Raw genomic sequence first — 20,045 nt, 5'->3', positions numbered from 1 at the left:
GTACCTTCCAGTATGGGATTGGGGGTGATAAAAAAACCACTGTAGTGACTTTAGAGTCCCTCTTGGATGTTTTACAAGTTCTCAATTGCTCTTTTCATGCAATTTTTCGTAAGCTTATGGAAGATACTACAATTACTCAGAGAGTGGCGACTGAAGCTCAAGTGTACAGCAACTTTCAACTAAGCTTGCCAATGTGGATATTAAACTATCTATTCTACAAGAGAGATAAGGGAGTCTTCGATCACGATAAATTTTCTTCATTATAAAGGTGGAGTATTTGGAAAACCAAATCAGAAATAAGGTAAAATTATGTATAATCATACCTGATAATTTTCTTTCCATTAATCATAGCTGATCAATCCATAGACTGGTGGGTTGTGTCCATCTACCAGCAGGTGGAGATAGAGAGCAAACTTTTGCCTCCCTATATGTGGTCATGTGCTGCCGGAAACTCCTCAGTATGTCGATATCAAAGCTCCATCCGCAGGACTCAGCACTTAGAGAATTACACCCACGAAGGGACACTCTGCCCAGCTCACCACCGCCGAAACGGGGGAGGGGAATTAACCCAGCTCATCCCCACACAAGTGGGGGAGGGGAATCCGTCCAGCTCATCCCCGCGGAGCGGGGGAGGGATACCACACCCGCCGATGCGGGGGGATCTGGCTTATCCTGCAACCGCAACCGCGGGAGGAGCTGACTGACCCTAACACCGCCGAAGCGGGAGGGGTACAAAGCTGCCCTACAGCCGCACGAAGCGGGAGGGAGTGCCGGCAGAATTTATGTCTCAATCCAGCCCCGTAAAACGGAGGGGAGAGGAATGCAGCAGCTCACTGTAACACAAAGTCGTCTCAACTCTTGAAGAATCCAAGTGAAAGAAGAACTTGAACACGAAGTCCTCCTGAAGTAACTGAAGGCTAAACTTGAACCTAAATTCAACCAGAATATAAACAGTACAGATATCTGGGAGGGGCTATGGATTGATCAGCTATGATTAATGGAAAGAAAATTATCAGGTATGATTATACATAATTTTACCTTCCATATCATCAAGCTGATCAATCCATAGACTGGTGGGATGTACCGAAGCAGTACTCACCCAGGGCGGGACATAGAAATCCCTGACCTCAACACTGAAGCTCCAAACCGGGCCTCCGCCCGTGCAGCCACAGTCAAACGGTAATGCTTGGAGAATGTATGAGCCGAAGCCCACGTTGCCGCCTTGCATATCTCTTCCAAGGAGACGGATCCGGCCTCTGCCATCGAGGCCGCCTGAGCTCTCGTGGAGTGAGCCTTCAGCTGGATAGGCGGCACCTTCCCCGCGGCCACATAAGCCGCTGCAATGGCTTCCTGGACCCATCTTGCCACTGTAGGCTTAGCAGCCTGCAGACCCTTACGAGGACCTGCAAACAGGACAAACAGATGATCCGATTTCCGGAAATCATTGGTCACTTCCAAGTATCTGATGATGACTCGTCTCACATCCAGATATTCAAGAGCGGAGTACTCCTCTGGGTAGTCCTCCCTACGAAAGGAAGGGAGACAGAGCTGCTGATTCACATGGAAGCGAGAACCAATCTTGGGCAGGAAGGAAGGCACTGTGCGAATAGTCACTCCTGCCTCAGTGCACTGCAGAAAAGGCTCTCGACATGAGAGCGCCTGGAGCTCGGAAACTCTTCTGGCTGAAGTGATAGCCACCAAAAAGACTGCTTTCAACGTCAGGTCTTTCAGAGATGCCCTTGACAAGGGTTCAAAAGGCGGCTTCTGCAAGGCTCTTAGCACCAGGTTGAGATTCCACGCAGGCACCACTGAGTGCAGAGGAGGGCGCAGGTGATTAACTCCCTTGAGAAAGCGCACCACATCTGGCTGCAAAGCCAGGGAAGCACCCTTCAGGCGGCCCCTGAAGCAAGCCAGAGCCGCTACCTGGACTTTAAGGGAACTGAGCGACAGGCCTTTCTCCAGACCTTCTTGCAGGAACGCCAACACTGAAGAAATTGGCGCAGTGAAGGGAGAAAGTGAGCCTGCTTCACACCATGCTGCAAAGATACGCCAAACCCTGGCGTAAGCAGTAGAAGTAGAGCGCTTCCTCGCTCTCAGCATAGTGGCGATGACCTTGTCTGAGAAGCCCTTCTTCCTCAGACGCTGCCGCTCAATAGCCAGGCCGTAAGACCAAAGGGAGAGGGATCCTCCATCACCACGGGACCCTGATGTAACAGGCCCTGCTCCACTGACAGCCGCAGAGGATCGTCGACTGAGAGCCTGAACAAGTCCGCATACCAGGGACGTCTGGGCCAATCCGGACCCACCAGGATTACCCTGCCGGGATGCTTTGCCACCCGGTCTAGCACCCTGCCCAACATGGGCCAGGGCGGGAACACATAGAGGAGCTCTTGTGTCGGCCACTGTTGGAGAAGAGCATCTACTCCCAGGGATCGAGGGTCCCGTCCTCTGCTGAAAAAGCGCGGCACTTGGCCATTGGCCGATGACGCCATCAGATCTAGGCTCGGCTGGCCCCAGCGCTTCGTGATGTCCAAGAACGCCTGAGCAGATAGTTGCCACTCTCCGGGCTCCAAGGTATGGCGACTGAGAAAGTCCGCCTTGACATTCATGACTCCGGCAATGTGGGCCGCTGAAAGCTGCTCCAGGTCGCTTCCGCCCACTGGCAAAGACTCATAGCCTCCTTGGCTAGAGGGGCGCTCTGGTACCTCCCTGGCGGTTGATATAGGCCACAGCCGTGGCATTGTCCGACAGGACCCGTACAGGCTTCAACACGAGTACCGGGATGAACTCCAATAACACCAAGCGAATGGCTCTGAGTTCCAAGAGGTTGATAGACCACTTGCCTCTGCAGAAGACTAGAGCCCCTGCGCTGTCCTTCCCAAGCAGTGGGCTCCCCAGCCCATCAAATAGGCGTCTGTCGTGACGACAATCCACTCCGGGGTCACCAGAGGCAATCCTGCAGACAACTTGTCTGTCTGCGTCCACCAGCTCAGCGCCTTGCGCACTGCTGGGTCCACGGGAAGGCGCACAGCATAATCCTCCGACATCGGAGTCCAGCCAGCAGCAGAGATAGCTGTAGTGGTCTCATATGAGCCCTGGCCCAGGGCACTACTTCCATCGTGGCCGTCATAGAGCCCAACAGCTGCACGTAGTCCCAAGCCCGAATAGGAGAGGCTACTAGGAACTAGTCCACCTGAGCCTGAAGCTTGACAATCCGATTGTCTGGCAGGAACACTCTGCCCACTTGGGTGTCGAATCAAACTCCCAGATACACCAGGGACTGAGTCGGGTGCAGCTGGCTCTTCTTCCAGTTGATGATCCATCCCAGGGAGCTCAAAAGAGCAACTACCCGGTCCATAGCTTTGCCGCACTCTGCATAAGAGGGGGCTCGGATCAACCAGTCGTCCAGATAAGGATGGACTTGTACTCCTTCCTTTAGCAGGAAGGCCGCTATGACCCCCATTACCTTGGAAAAGGTCCGCGGAGCAGTAGCCAACCCGAAAGGGAGGGCTCTGAACTGGAAGTGTCGTCTCAGGACTGTAAAACGCAGAAAGCGTTGGAGAGGAGGCCAGATGGGAATATGCAGGTACGCTTCCTTGATGTCCAAGGAAGCCAAGAACTCTCCTGCCTTCACTGCCGCTATAACAGAGCGGAGAGTCTCCATGCGAAAGTGCCTCACTTTCCAGGCCCGATTGACCCCTTTGAGGTCGAGGATAGGCCGGACAGAACCTCCTTTCTTTGGAACCACAAAGTAAATGGAGTAACGTCCCTTGCCAATCTGATTTTTTGGCACCGGAACGACCGCACCCAGGCGGATCAGGTTGTCCAAGGTCTGCTGCACTACCACAGCTTGACCGGAGACTTGCAGGGAGAGAGTACAAACCCGTCTCTTAAGGGTTGGCAGAACTCTAGCTTGTAGCCGTCTCGGATGACTTCCAGCACCCACGCGTCTGAAGTTATAGTGGTCCACTCGCCCAGAAACGAGGACAGCCGTCCTCCAATCTGCACTGGGGCGTGGACCAAGGCCCCGTCATTGGGTACGAGACCCTGGGGGAGGACCGGAGGGAGCACCTCCGGGACGGCGGTCTCTGCGAAAGGAATGCGGCTTGGGGGAGAAATTCCTCTTGAAGGAAGAGGGGGCAGAGGAACCCGACTTGCCCGGGCGGTATGGAGGTATCGGGACGAGTACTAACCCGAGCCCTGACCTCTGGTAATTTCTTGCCCTTAGACGTGCCGAGATCGGTCACGATTTTGTCCAGCTCGACCCCAAAGAGCAGCTTGCCTATAAAAGGCAATCTAGCCAGGCGGGATTTAGAGGCGTGGTCAGCAGACCAATGTTTCAGCCAAAGCCACCGCCGCGCAGAGACTGTCTGAGCCATGCCTTTAGCTGAGGCTCTCCAGACATCATACAGCAAGTCTGCCAAATAGGCTAAGCCCGATTCCAGGGCCGGCCAATCAGCCCTCAAGGAATGATCCGAGGGGGAAGCCCGCTGCACCATAGTCCGGCACGCCCTGGCCACCTAGGAGCCGTAAACTGAGGCCTGCAAACTTAAAGCAGCTGCCTCCAAGGACGACCTTAAGGCCGCCTCCAATCTTCTGTCTTGGGCGTCCTTTAGGGCCGTGCCACCTTCCACCGGCAACGCCGTTTTCTTAGTCCCCGCAGTGATTAAAGAATCCACGGTAGGCCACAGATAGGCCTCACGTTCACTCACAGCCAAAGGATAGAGGCGGGACATAGCCCTAGCCACTTTAAGGCTCGTTTCCGGGACATCCCATTGAGCCGCAATTAAGGTGTGCATGGCATCATGCACGTGGAAGGTTCTAGGCGGGCGCTTCGTCCCCAGCATAATGGCAGAGCCAACAGGGGCTGAGGGAGAGACGTCCTCCGGAGAGGAAATCTTCAAAGTGTCCATGGCCTGTAACAACAGGTTGGGCAAATCCTCTGGGCTAAAAAGCCGCGCTGCAGAGGGGTCATCCGCTCCATCCGAGCGGGGATCTATCTCCTCCAAGGAATCCGCAAAGGATCGTTGGGAGACCTCAGACACGCTGCCCTCATCTACATCGGAGGAGACAAAAGTCCTCCAAGGCCTGGAAATCAACCCGAGGGCGTTTACCTCTGGGAACCTCAACCTCTTTATCAGAAGAGGGAGCAGGGGCAGCGTTTGCATGAGGAAAGCCTGATGCAGCAGCAAAACAAACTCGGGGGAGAAACCCCCCAGACTGTGCACTTCCGCAGCCTGGGCAACAGCCCTAGACGCACTCTCAACCGGCGCTCGCAATAGCGGGGGAGAGACATGCTGCGCATCCAAAATGGCGTCCGGCGCGAAACTCCGTGAAGGAGCCGCGCGGGAAGAACGGCGCTTAACTTTAGCCGCTTTTGTGCCGTCGCCCAAATTAAGGGCGTTCATGGCATTAATGTCTCCAACCTCAAGGGCGGCCCCGAAGAAGCCGTCCGAGCCGCGTGGCCGGCCAAGATGGCGGAGGCGAGGAGCGGGGGATGGGCGTTTATGGCGGGAAAAAACCGCCACGCCGGAGGAACGACCGGGACATTCATCGGTCACTAAACTATCACCCATCAAGGGCGAATCAGGTTGTAAAACCCCCGCATCCCCTCTAGAAGCGCTCCAGCGATCCGGGGAGCGACCCTTTGCGCCCTCGCCCTCCGACGCCATTGCCACGAGGAGAAGAATCGGGGAACCCCCTGCCCGCTATAAAAAGGTAAAATTACCTGCTTGCCGCTCCGAACTGTAACGAACTGGTGTCCCAGTGAGTAGCTGCAATGAACGTTTAAAGAAACGTCGAATTAAACGCCTTTAAAGACGTTTAAAAATATATATTTTTTTTTTTTTTTAAACGGAGCCAGCGGGAGGGGGGAGAAAAGGAGGGACCTGGCACCACCAGGTTTGCACTTGCTCAAAAGAGCCCTCAACCCCAGGCCTCAACAAAACCTAAGGATTAGGCTTGGAGGCCTAGCCAGAGCTGCTGCTGTGTGTGACCACCACCTGCTGAGATAGAGAACATACTGGGGAGTTTCCGGCAGCACATGACCACATATAGGGAGGCAAAAGTTTGCTCTCTATCTCCACCTGCTGGTAGATGGACACAACCCACCAGTCTATGGATTGATCAGCTTGATGATATGGAATTTGGGATTCCTAGATTTCCCTAAATCACCACTCATTTCTCAAATTGATATGCTTTGCAAATATATGCAGGAGGTATTGGGTATACCATTGGAGATAATGCCACCAGTACCTTACTGAAATAACAGGAGCTACGAGTAGGACTGTAGACTCCAGAACAAGAAACTGGGAATGTCCAATTTGATTGAATTCCTTGAGTCATTATTGGAAGTGATAATCCAGAAGACCACCTTGCACTTGAGCTGGATAGGAACACCATCATGCAATTATATTACAGGCATATGAATGAGTTATTTTTAGGGTAAAAAATACATGCATTTCCTGATCTATCCTGAGCAACCTAAAGGACACCAGAATTTCTTATGTTACAACCCAAGAGTAATGTCTCTAGGGACTACATATCTGTTGAAATTTCCTTCTAATTGTATTGTTACCTTTGAGGATAAATATCTTTCTTTGACCAGAAACAACTCTTGAAGTTTATAGTCTCTAAAGAGGAAAAGAAAGTTCAAGTTGTGACTTTCCAGAGTTAAACCCTTAAGGCAAGCAGCAGCTTACATCATGAGTGTGTGTGTGTGTAAGTAGTTTTTCCTTAATTTTTCTTAGATAATCTTGGGTCACTTAATTCCTTCTGTTGTGGTCAAAATTTAGAATTGATTTATAAGAATTGGATTTCCTGTGCAATTTCTATTAATTTTCTAATGTCAGCCATTATGGTGTGATTGTTATAATTGGAAATTTATAAATAAAAATTTTAACACACAATTAGGCCCTGCAACTGCCCTGCCTCCAAACTGCTCCCATTTCTTGGAACTCCTCCCTCGCATTTCCCCAACTACCCTAGCCCAAAAATTTGCAATCCCTCCCCACAACGCACACACAAACGTGCTACAGAGGGGTTGGACAGAAATTCAATGCTTTCCCACTTGATATATTTGTAATATATTTGCCTTCTTTTCTGCTGAACTTCACTTTTCTTTTATACACATGATACAGGATCCACAGTGATAGCTGGGTACTATTTGTGCAGATGAACAAAAGTCCCTGCAAAAAATCCATTGCTGTAAAATCCTTGGTAAAAGTTATCAAGTTGTAAATACCGAGCGATTCTCAGAGAAAACCGCATGCAAATGAGCTGTTGCAGTTACAGAAAGCAGCTCGGTAGGGGAAAGCCCCAGCGCATGCATAAAGTAGCCATGCTCTAAGCAGCTCATGCGCATGGCAATCAATAAACATAGCTGCTATGTGCATGCTCAGAACAGCATGTACTATGGACACGCCTGCTATTACCAGACCTTCACTTCCATCATTAGGAAGAGCTAAAGGGATACCTGCCTGTTCACCCACACTTACCGAAGGAACTGCCGGAGGTCTGACAAACCACCGCATCCAGACACTAGCACAAGATCCTAACAGAGGTACCTATTACTCGCCAAACAACAGAGCAACCTGGCAACACAACTTCACTCCATTGTGCATGCTCACAGCGTTTCACTACACATGGCTTTCATACACGCATACAAGCTTATATGTGCATGTATAAAAGCTGTGTGTAGCTTTTTCTCAAAAACGTGCTTTTTAGCTCTGGGAAAACTTTGGTGGGAGAAAATATAGATCATGGCTGGTTTACCCTGGCTTCAGTTTTTGTTCTGGCTATTCATTTTCAAAAATTGTGTGGGGGGGGAGGTCATCCACAACAACGTATGCTCTCTCTTCATAAGAAGCTTGCGTTAGACAAGTTCAAGAAGGTCACAATCTGCCTTTCCAAATACCAAAAGACTGCTACGCCGAGAGGCCACTGTCATGCTATGACAGCTCCTGACCTCTCGTAAAACTTTTCCAGTAAAAGGTACGGACTGTATTCTAAGCATCACTCGGAAGGCACATTTAAATAGCAATCAGCTCATTTTAATTATTTGCACACGATTCTCGCCGTCTGCTACAGTGAATGGTAAAAGGCACGCAGAGCTCCTTTATGCATTTCTTGCTGAATACCATGCTCGCTAAACCGGCTGGAACAGTCAAAATCACACATTACTGGCACATAAAGATTTGCGCATTAGGGCCTAAGTTAGATTTGTTTTCAACTTTCATTTTCTTTCCTTTTTCAGTATATTATAGCCCATTTACTGATACAAGTTTTATTTGTAGTAAAATTGAAAAAAAAAAGAAAAGAAAAATAAGACTAATCACCTTTTCTTTTCTGAAGTATTTTCATGTTTGATTGTACTAGTAAAAATGACCTTTAGGTGAGGCATCTTAATATTCATGAAAACAGATGGAAGTGTGGACATTCAACACACTCCCAAGCATAGGCATCCTGCTGGAAATAGTCTGAAAATTAAAAATAAATATTTGATGTACAGAGGACAGTGGTAGGAGCAGAACTGGGAGACACTAGTATTTTGAACAACTCGCTCTCCACTCCTTCCATAACAGAAGTAAGGGGAGAGGTGGTGAGGTGAAAAACAAAACAAGAGGCAGATAAATCACCTGCATTCATGGATTCTGCACAACTGTTCAAGCTGGACAGCTCTTCTTGGAGGTGTACTCTAGCATACCTTGATGAAAAGCCAGCAAAAGCCTTTTTAAAAATATCTGGCGTGCTGTTTCTTGGAGGTGGAACTTCAGCAGTATCTGAATCAGCTCTGGGATCTAGGTCATCTTCTCCATATTTGTCATCTATATCAGTTTCCTAGAATAAGAAAAGGTAGACAATATGATAAAACTAATGACGATAAGGTAGAGTGACATTTTTTTAAATGTCATAACACTTGTATACAAAGTGTAAAAAAAATAAATTTTAAATAAGCTGTATAAGAAGTGTTGCCATTACTGTCTGATGCTTAAATAACATGAAAATGTTTTTTAATCTTTCTGGCACTATGTAGAATGCATAGCCACAAGGGATGGAGGAGGATGCAGCATTTCCAGCGTGAGCTGGTGGCAGCAGTGATTGCAGAGGAAGCACAGGTAGACTGTAGAAACACTCATTACTGGGTGTAGGTAGAAGCAGAATTAGGGAGTAGTTATGGGACTTCAAATATCTGGCGCTCTCTCTCTGCTTTGTACTCTCCCCAGCCTACAGGTACACATGGTTAAGGAAAGCATGGGCTCGCTGTCTATAAATTTTAGACCACTGATCTCGATTAATCATTTATACAATATGAGGTGAGAACTCATAGCCTACCTACTAACTTACAAAAAGTCTGTTCTCAAAACACAGTAGAAATCAAAAAGTAGTGCATTATATAGATTAGCAGGGAAGGAAAAAAACCTCAGTGAGCTTCTAGGGACTGTCTCCCCTTTGAAGCTGAAATGCCACATACTGGCTTAAACCATTCATCATCGGCATAAAAAAACCTTCCACCACCAATCAGGGGCGTAGCTACGGGTGGGCCTGGGTAGGCCCAGGCGCACCTAATCACAACTCAGGCCCACCCAGTCAGCGCTCGGAAAATCGGGCATTTAAAAAAAAAATCTGTGAAGCCGTTTCGCAAGCAGCGCTTCGCGTCTGCCCTGCGTGCATTGCAAAAGAAGGAAATCGCCTCATCATCTTCGGGCCTTCCCTCGTGTCCCGCCCTTAGGAAGGCCTAAAGGTGACGAGACGATTTCCTTCTTTTGCAATGCACACAAGGCAGACGCGAAGCGCTGCCTGCGAAACAGCTTCACAGATTTTTTTTTTAAGGCAGGGTGGTGGCAGGAGAACTAAGAGGGCTGTCGACGTCAACGGAGCTGGTAGTAGGGTCGGGGGTCTCAGATGAGTGGAGCTTGATGAGGGGAATCTCAGATGGGGGGAGGGGGGTCTGGAACTGGGATCTGAGAAGGGGCCAGTAGGGAAAATAGGGGCCATGCCTGGGGCAGGTGGAAGAATGGGTCTGGGGCTGAAAAGGGGGGGCCCCAATGCAAGGCATGTGGATGAAGGGGGCTGGAACTGGGGGCTGAATCGCAGGACTGGTGGGAGAAAAGGGCTGGGGCTGGTGGGATAGTGGAGCAGAAGCTGGTGGCTGAAAAAAAAGGGGCAGAGAAAGGGGACAGATCCTGGATGGAAGGGGGAGTGAGCGGGAGGGCAGACCCTGGATGGATGGGAGAGGGAGGGCAAATGGTGGATTGAAGGGGCAGAGAGAAAGGGCAGACAGTGGATGGACGGGATAGAAAGGGCAGACAGTGAACGGAAGGGGGAGAGAGAGAGGGCAGACAGGGGCAGATGGTGGATGGAAGGGGCAGAGATAGAGGGCAGACATTGGATGGAGGGGACAGCAGAGAAGGCAGACACTGGATGGCAGAGAAAGAACGAAGACAGATGCTGGATGGAAGGAAGACAGTGAAAAGAAGATGAGAAAAGCAGAAACCAGAGACAACAAACTATAAATAAAATATATATTTTTTATTTTTTTGCTTTAGGATAAAGTAGTATTGTAGCTGTGTTAATAAATGTTTATAATAGAACATGTAAATAAGGTAATCTTTTTATTGGACTAATTTTAATACATTCTAACTTTCGGAGAACAAAGCCCCCTTCCTCAGGTCAGGATAGGATACTGTAACAGCACTGTACTGTATTGACCTGAGGAAGAAGGTTTTGGCCTCTAACAGCTAAATGTATTAGTCTAATAAAATGGTACTTTATTTTCTATATTTGTTTTATTTCTATTTGTTAATTTGTAAAGTGGTGTTTGGTATTTATTAGTTTTTTCAAATTTACATCTGCTGTCTTTATATTTCGCACAGTACTAGGGGACATTTTCTGTTTCTGTGGAGTTGCATTGTATGAAGAGTCTGGCATCTTGGGGGTTCAGTTTAATTTTTGTCTAAATAGAAAGTTTATGATTACTTATTTTATAGTGGATTAGGGTGTATCTGTGTTTGTGAAAAAGACATGGCTTTCAGTTGGCATTGACTGTGCAGGATCGACGATCTGTACTATTCTGTCTGGTTTTGTTTTACAATAGGTGAATTGATGTTCTAGTGCTCACTGTAGTGTTTTAAGATGCTTTCCTTTTCCTTGTGTGACTCATAGAAATGACTGCTTATGGTATGGTAGAATTGCTCTATAGGTCCTGAGTGTTTTGTATTCTCGGTATGGTGGTCTTAAGGTTTGCAACATAGGTTCCGAATATGTATGTGGTTCATGTTGCTGTAGGACAGCTGTTGGGCAGACTGTTTATTAAAAATTATTCAGGATCCCAAAAAAAAAACTACTCGCACCTATATATACATAGTGCCCACCCATATTAGCTCTGGGCCCACCCAAAATATCAGGTCTGGCTACGTCACTGCCACCAATTATTTTAATCAAATACAAAGTCTCTAAAGGACAAAATAGTCACAGGCACAATTTTTTTTAACTTAGCTTTAAACTGCCATATTACTGCTTGCTTGAAGTGCAAAGTATCCAAACCACCTCCTATTCCCAGAAACCAACGTTTCATCCACTGATTCAGGCTTAATGGCTTTATTTCCAGATGCTCAATCGATCTCTATACCTTTAGCATTGTCAGTATCTAGATTATGCACCCTAAAATCGTCCATCATTCTGATCATGAACTTTTAATGTCAGATAGTTCCTCCTGTTACATCCTAATCTAGAACAGACCACAAATTACATAGGCCTCACAACAGGAAGAGAACTGGCACTCATTCACTTTGAAGTCAAGCCAAAGCACCAGTTATTACTAGGACAGTTCATCGATTAAAATGTTTAATTGCACAGTTAATAGCTAACGCACCCCCTCACATTTCCTTCTGTACAGTGCAATATATAGACAACAGATATAAATTCTCAAAACTGACATATTTCAATTCCTAATTACAAATAAAGTGAAGATACTTTAGCAGGTATTCTCAGAGGACAGCAGGCTTATTATTCTCCAGAGGGGTCTGTAGGGCTATTTCCCTGTGAGCCTCACTCTGCTGGTCTCAGCCTGTGTATACAACTATGTCAAGATGGAGTCTGTGAACTAAGACCCTGCACTTCAGTGACCAAGCAGATTCAACTTTCTGTTTGTGGCAGAGCTCTGCTTGTGGTAAATAACTGGCAGGTCTGGAAAAAACTCAAGGATATGCAGTGGGGTACATGACCCTTGCACCTCCCTGATGAGCTACAGGGGGTAAGGCCATGGTTCCAGCGAGTCTGATGAGGGACAGGAATGCATACCACAATGTAACAACTGGAAGATCAAAAAGGTTTTTCTTGCTCAGGGAAGGAGCTGGACAAGATCCTGATTGGTTGCTGTCTGGTCACCTGGGAATCAGGGGCAGAGAGCGGGAACCAAAAAGAGGACAGAGAAAAAAAAAAAGGAGTCAGAGGACAGGAGAGAAGTTAAGAAAGAAAAGAAGAAAGGGAGAATTTGTCTGGTTCTACTGGAAGAAGGGTAGCTGGCAAGAAGACCAGCGAGACCTGAAGTGGTCCACAACCTTGTGAACTGGCCATCTGAAGAAAGTACCTGTTGGTTCAGCTCTACCGGCCAGAGAGACTGTAATCCTGCATGCTGCAGAGAGCCTGTGCTGTTTCCTAAGACGGGGACTCACTGTGGAAAACAGCTGAAGTCTAAAGGGAAAAACCGGTGTCCACTTCATCTGAGAGACCACCTAGAGTCAGCTCGGTGAGAATTACAGGGATTTGTTTCCTATAGTCGGGGATTAGCTAGTGGGTTCTTACCTCAGCAAAGGCGGGTTAGTCAGAACTTTGTGATCAGGAAGATGTGCTGCTAACTGTATTACTTCATGACCTAGTCAGTATTACTAATCAGGGTTGTGTAATAACCTAGTAACCAGTGATATCAGTGTTTTAGTTAGACAATACATTCTATAGTTGCTTATCAGCATAAGGGAGCTACATTTGTACAGCTGAGCTGTAGTGTAGGGTGTATTATTCTATTTTCTTACCTATATAATAAATTAATATATTTCACAGCAGTGACTTTACTTTTATTCCAGTTCTCTCTAACAGAAGAAAAGTTCTGGTGTAGGCCCAGAACAGCCAGGTTCCTTTATAATATATAACCCCTGGACAGAGCTAGGAAGTTGGTTTAGCCAGACTCCTGTAAACGGAACCTGGGAATTACTCATTGGGTAGCTTTGCCCAGAAGAGTTATTCACCTATAAATGCTTACAGGTCGACGATCCACGTCGGCCCGGGAACCGGCATAATACACAGCAAAAAAAAAAAAAAAAAAAGTTGCCAGAGCCTTCTGCCATGTGTGCTGCCCCCACGTGCCCTCCCACCCACGCTACTCAGTTTAATTCAAGAGCATAAGAAAAAAAAATAGAAAGAGAAAACTCCAAGGGGAGGTGGGTGGGATTATGAGAATAACAAGCCTGCTGTCCTCGGAGAATACCTGCTACTGGTAAGTATCTTTGCTTTCTCTGAAGATAAGCAGACTATATTATTCTCACAGATGGCATCCAGGCTCACCCAAAACAACAAACATTGGTCAACTGGCTCTCGCAACAGCGAGTACATAACACAGATTAACCTGAAACTACAAACTAGCTGAGAATGCAGCCTGGAACAGAACAAAAATAGGCCTAGGAGGGTGGAGTTGGATTCTAAACCCCAAACAGATTCTGCAACACTGACTGCCCACACCGATCGGGTATCCTGCTCAAGGCAGTAATGAGTTGTGAATGTGTGAAGACCATATCGCAGCTCTACAAATCTCTTCAATGGAGGCCGACATTAAGTAAGCCAATGACACAGCCATGGCTCTGTCATTATGAGCTGTGATATGACCCTCCAGAGTCAACCCAGTTTAGGCATAAGCGAAGGAAATGAAATTTGCTAGCCAATTGGAAATGATGCATTTACTGATGGCACTCCCCTCCTGTTGGGATCAAAAGAGAAACAACTGGACAGACTGTCTGAAGGGCTTTGTCCACGCCACGTAAAAGGCCAACGCTCTCTTGCAGTAAAAGGTGTGCAAGCTGCTTTCAACAGGGTGGGCATGAGGACGGGGAAAAAATGTTGGCAAGACAACTGACTGGTTCAGATGAAACTCCGACACCACCTTTGGAAGGAATTTAGGGTGCATGCGCAGAACTACTCTATTGGGATGAAACCTTGTATAAGGGGCATCCACTACTAAGGTAAGGCCTGAAGCTCACTGACCCTACGAGCTGAAGTAACAGACAAGAAAACGACCTTCCAGGTCAAGTACTTCAGATGGCAGGAATTCAGTGGCTCAAAAGGAGCTTTCATCAGTTGGGTGAGAATGACGTTGAGATCCCATGACACAGGTGGAGGTTTGACAGGGGGCTTTGACAAAAGCAAACCTCTCATGAAGCAAACAACTAAAGGCTGTCCAGAGATAGGCTTACCTTCCACACGCTGATGATAAGCACTAAGGTGAACTCTTACGGAGTTGGTCTTGAGACCAGACTCTGACAAGCATATAAGGTATGCAAGCATGGTCTGTGTAGGACAAAAAAAAGGAGATCTATGGCCTTGTTGTCACATCCGACGGCAAACCTCCTCCATTTAAAAGAATAAAACCTCTTAGTGGAATCTTTCCTGAAAGCCAGCAAGACTTGGGAGACACCCTCCGAAAGACCCAAGGAAGCAAATTCTAAGTTCTCAACAGCTAGGCCGTGAAAGCCAGAGACTGGAGGCTGGTATGTAGAAGCGACCCACACTCCAATTTCCATGGTTCTATGGAGGACAATTCCAGAAGAAAAGGGAACCATATCTGCTGCAGCCAGTAAGGCACGATCAGAATCATGGTTCCGCGGTCTTGCTTGAGTTTCAACAAAGTCTTTCCCACTAGAGGTATCTAAGGATATGCATACAGAATGCTTGTCTACCAATGTAGAAGGAAGGAAGACATCGGTCGCTAGTCTGTCATGGGCCTGAAGCCTGGAATAGAACCGAGGGACCTTGTTATTGAGATGAGTGGCAAAAAGATCCACTGAGGGGGTGCCCCTTGCTTGGGAGATCTTGCGGGCTACGCCCTTATTTAAGACCACTCATGCAGTTGCATTATCCTGCTCAGCCTGTCGGCCAGGTCATTGTACACACCTGCCAGATAAGTGGCTTGGAGAAACATGCCGTGTTGGCGAGCCCAATGTCACATCTGGATGGCTTCCTAACACAGAGGGAGAGATCCGGTGCCCCCCTGCTTGTTTGTGTAATACATTGCAACCTGATTGTCTGTTTGAATTAGAATAATTTGATGGGACAGCTGATCTCTGAAAGCCTTTAGAGCATTCCAGATCGCTCAGAGCTCCAGGAGGCTGATCTGAAGATTTGTTTCCTGGAGGGACCAAGCTGGAGTGAGAAGCCCATATACATGAGCTCCCCATTCCAGGAGAGATGCATCCATTGTCAGCAACTTTTGTGGCTGAGGAATTTGGAACGGGACTGAATTGTCTACCATTGAAGAGAGCATACAAGCTCTGGGGACACTTGGATGACATCCTCCAGATTCCCCGTGGCTTCGCACCACTGAGAAGCTAGGGTCCATTGAGCAGATCTCATGTGCAGGTGTGCCATGAGTGTAATGTAAACTGTGAAAGCCTTGTGGCCCAATAGTCTCAACATCTGTCGCGCTGTGACCTGCTGCGATGCCCGAACCTTGGATGCTAGGGAGACAAGATGTCCGCCCGTGTCTCCGGGAGGTAGGCTCGAACAGTCTTCGAGTCGAGCTGGGCTCCTATGAACTCCAATTGTTGAACAGGATCGAGATGGGACTTGGGATAGTTTATAATGAAACCTAGTAGCTCCGGCACCCGAATAGTCATCCGCATGGACTCCCGAGCACTGACCTCAGAGGTGCTCTTCACCAGCCAATCGTAGAGATAAGGGAACACATGAACTCCCAATGTGTAGAGACGCTGCGACTACCGCTAGACACTTGGTAAAGACCCTGGGCAACACGCGGTACTGAAAGTGATGTGTTCTCAGCTGAAACCGAAGATACTTCCGGTGGGCTGGATGTATCGTGGTGTGTGTATATGCATCCTTTAAGTCCAGAGAGCATAGCCAATCATTTTCCTCAATCATGGGGAAGAAGGGTGCCCAGGGAAACCATCCTGAACTTTTCTCGGACTAGGAATTTGTTGAGGGCCCTTAGGTTTAGGATGTCTTTTTCTGCTCAAGTACCTGGAATAGAATCTCTGCCCTTCTTCCCCTGGAACGGGTTTGACTGCATGGGCTTTGAGAAGGGCAGAGTGTGTCTCCGCAAGTACCTGCTTGTGCTGATAGCTGAAAAAATGGGCTCTCAGTGGACAATTTAGAGGTTTGGGAAGCAAATTCAGGGTGTATCAGAGTCGGACTATTGAAGAACCCACTGGTCGGAGGTTATGAGAGGTCACCTTTGGTGAAAAAAGATTAACCGGCAATTTGTCCAGGAAGGACACCTACTGCGGCTATGCTCTGCTGGAGCCAGTCAAAAGCTCATCCCTTGCTTTTGCAGGGGATCAGCAGGGGCTTCGGGCGCATGCTGTTGACCAGAAAGAGCACGCTGGGGCTGAACCTGAGCAAGGTGGCGAACCGCAGGAATGTACCTATGCCTAGAATAGTAATAGGGAGCACTCCGCGACTTGCCAAAATACCTCCTGGATGAGCAGGCAGTTGCAGAAGATGCCCGTCAGGAGAGAGAAGATATAGTATCGGTATGCTTCTTGATTTCGTCAGCGACCTCAACCTTCTGTCCAAAAAGGTTGTCCCCCAGCAAGGGGCTTCCGCCAACCTCTGCTGAACAGAATGTTCCAGGTCAGAAACATGCAGCCATGAGAGTCTGCGCATCACTATACTTTGGGCAGAGATACTGAATGCCACGTCAAAAGTGACGGAAGCACCCCTGGCCAAGAACTTGCGACACACCGTCTGACTGACTGGCGAAACGGCTTTGCCTGCTCCGCAGGGAGTGCATCAACGAAGTCCGACAGCTGTTGCACCGAGTTCCGCAAGTACATACTCGTGAAGAGCTGGTATGACTGGAAACGGGCGATGAGCATAGAGGCCTGATACATCTTCCTCCCAAGAGTCCATGGTTCTAGCTTCTTTGCCTGGGGGAGTTGAGGCATAGTCTCTAGTACTCCTGGCTCCCTTGAGAGCGGAGTCCAACCAAAGTATACCACAGAGCACGATATTGTCTCAAACTTCATGGTCTTCACAGGAGCCACCTGCACCAGAGTATTCACCAAGAGATGTCAAGAGTCAACCATAGCCTCTAAAATCAAACTTCACTACATCTTTCTTCTCAATAATGCAAAAAACAAAAACAAAAAAAACACACACACAAAAAAACACTAATCAATATTTAAGTCCCCTTGACACACATTTACCAGCCCCATGAGCCCAGACTGACATGCCATGAAAATGATAGCATAAAAACGTCTCATTGTGGAACCTCCTGTATCAACATGTTAAAAAAGACAACAGCTAGATGGACCATTGGTCTGACACAGTATAGCTATTCTTATGTACTTTTTACAGGTTAATCTGTTTGCTTTGATTATACTCACAGTATGAATACATTCATCTTTTGGAAGATTTTTCAGGTGAAGATATCACTATATGATGAATTTAAGGTACATATTGTTCAAATCTTTATACTCTTGAATTAGTCTTGGGCATGTTTAATTGGCATCATCAAAATTTGTTATGAATTTGTGGACCAGATGCTTCCAAGCATAGGCAGTCAGTGGCCGGACTGTTTGGGGAGGCTAAAGGGGGCAGGGCCAGGGGCGGAGATTACATCCATAATTGTCTGACAACACAGAAAAAAAAAGTAAAAATAAAATAGTCACAATACCTTTTATTAAATTTAGATATTAGATATGTATCATATATATCAAAGAAAAAAGTGGTCGCTCAAAGCATATATTAACCATAATCGCTCAACTGCAAAACACTATGCACAACTTTGTGCAAAAATACACTCAGAACCTTACTGTACCATAAATATTACACTGGGCAGACCCTAATACATCAATATACCACCCATATGGAAAATGCAGACCATCAACAATATGAAACAAGGGATCATTATATCACAATTCTCATGCAGAGCCACAGAACACCCTTTTAGGGTGGATAGTGCTCACAATGAGCTCCTCTTATTAATGACCATATGTAGATCCTTCAAGAGGTAGTGTGTCATGATTTAGGCTCTACACCCTGTCTGATGTTTTGGTGCCACCTCAGTAAGGCCAACACACAATCTCTCCACTGCAAAACATTATACACAAACTTGTGCAAAAAACACACTCATAACCATCGTCGACTTCCGCTTGTGGTGCAGCCCACCCTCCCGCCCGGCGTATTTTCATCTTTTATTTCCGTGGCAGCGACGTCAATGAAGAAAAAGACTACAGGCTCGCCGCCAGCTTCTCCCTTCTCTCTGCTCTCGCGGAAACAGGAAATGCATCACGGGACACTGTGTGCAGAGAAAAGGGAGAAGCTGGCGGCGAGCCTGTAGTCTTTTTCTTCATTGATGTCGCTGCCACGGAGCGTATGGAGGTAAGCTCCGCCCCCTTTAGCCTCCCCAAACAGTTGGGCTACCGACCGTCTATGCTCATAACTTTAACAAACCATAACAGCACTAATTCCAAGGACAGGACGAGCTACAACCTTATGTGTGGAAAGACAGAATTATAATTACACCGGGCTCTAAAACAGCAGTACACAACCTAGTGAAAGAAAAAAAAAAAAAGGGCTGCAAATACTACATGCTAGCAGAATACTGCATCTTAATCACACATGAAAAACACATGACAACAGATATGAAGGCAAAATACTGACCTGGAAAGTTACCTCATAAAGTCAAACTCAGCATGCAGCAATAATAGAAAAATTGAAACTTACATGCAAAATATCACAGATGCACATTTCCAAAAGCTGATATATTCCAATAAATTCTGAATAAAAAAATGTTTTGTACCTTTGCTGTCTGTGCATTTAGTTTGAAGTACATAAGTACCGCCACACTGGGAAAAGACCAAAGGTCCATCAAGCCCAGCAATCTTTCTCCGACAGCGGCCAATCTAGGCAAAAACCTGGCAAAAATCCAAAATTTAATAACTATCAATAGACTTTTCCTTCAGGAATCTGTCCAGACCCCCTTTAAACTCAGCAAGGCCAGCTGCCGTCATTACCTTCTCTGGCAATGAGTTCCAGAGTCTAACTACGCACTGAGTAAAGAAAAACTTTCTCCGATTTGTTTTAAACCTACCACATTCTAGTTTCATCTTGTGTCCCCTGGTTCTATTATTTACATCTGTCCTCTCTACCCCAGTCATTATTTTGTAGACCTCCATCATATCACCCCTCAGCCACCTTTTCTCCAGGCTAAAGAGTCCTAGCCGTCTTAACCTCTCCTCAGAGGGTAGTTTTCCCATCCCTTTCATCATTTTTGTCACCCTTCTCTGCACCTTTGTTACGTCTGTGCTCACCTCGCCCTCTGGTGGCCAGAACCGGTGGCTGCTGTGGACCGTCACCCATTCCAGATTTCAGCCCAGTCCGGACCGGATCTTCCGGGCTGCCAGACTTGCTTGCTTGGATTGAACCTACACAGCACCCGTAGTTTCCTGGTGATTGTTGCAGCTGAGCTCCAGGTGCTGCTGGGCTTATTAACCATTCTGAAACCTTGCTGCTTTGCCTTGCGTCTAAGGCCCTGGTATGTTGGTGCTTGTTGCACTTCAGCCTGAGTTTGTTTCCTTGCTCTAGTTCATGCCTGAAGCCTTGCCTGTTCCAGTTAGTCTATGTTTAGTTTAGGGTATTGCTTGTTTCCCAGTCCTGTGTCTTGTTTGTATGTCTTTGTCTAGATCTGGGTTTATCTGTGTTGGTTCCCTGCTTCAGTGGCTGCTTGCAGCTTTCAGTTCAGTCTCCTGCCTTGCTGTCCCTGTGCTGCCTAGCTGTTATCCAGTCCTGCCTTGTCCATAAGTCCTGCCGGCCACCTG

General features: G+C 47.3%; 1 protein-coding gene across 4 annotated transcripts in view; it reads right to left on the bottom strand.

Moving 5' to 3' along the window:
* CDS1 (CDP-diacylglycerol synthase 1) overlaps positions 1–20,045 on the bottom strand; it is a 447,836-nt gene that overhangs the window by 380,825 nt on the left and 46,966 nt on the right. For 2 of the 4 annotated variants that reach the window (XM_030190589.1, XM_030190590.1), the window contains exon 2: positions 8,705–8,838. In XM_030190589.1, coding sequence (XP_030046449.1) covers positions 8,705–8,838 — 134 coding nt within the window. Of the gene's footprint in view, positions 1–8,336; positions 8,478–8,636; positions 8,839–20,045 lie in introns of all 4 variants that reach the window. The other 2 variants (XM_030190591.1, XM_030190592.1) reach the window with 2 other exon arrangements.

The sequence above is a fragment of the Microcaecilia unicolor genome, chromosome 2, assembly GCF_901765095.1.
Source record: "Microcaecilia unicolor chromosome 2, aMicUni1.1, whole genome shotgun sequence".
Lineage (NCBI taxonomy): Eukaryota > Metazoa > Chordata > Amphibia > Gymnophiona > Siphonopidae > Microcaecilia > Microcaecilia unicolor.
This window is presented reverse-complemented; position numbering and strand designations above follow the sequence as displayed.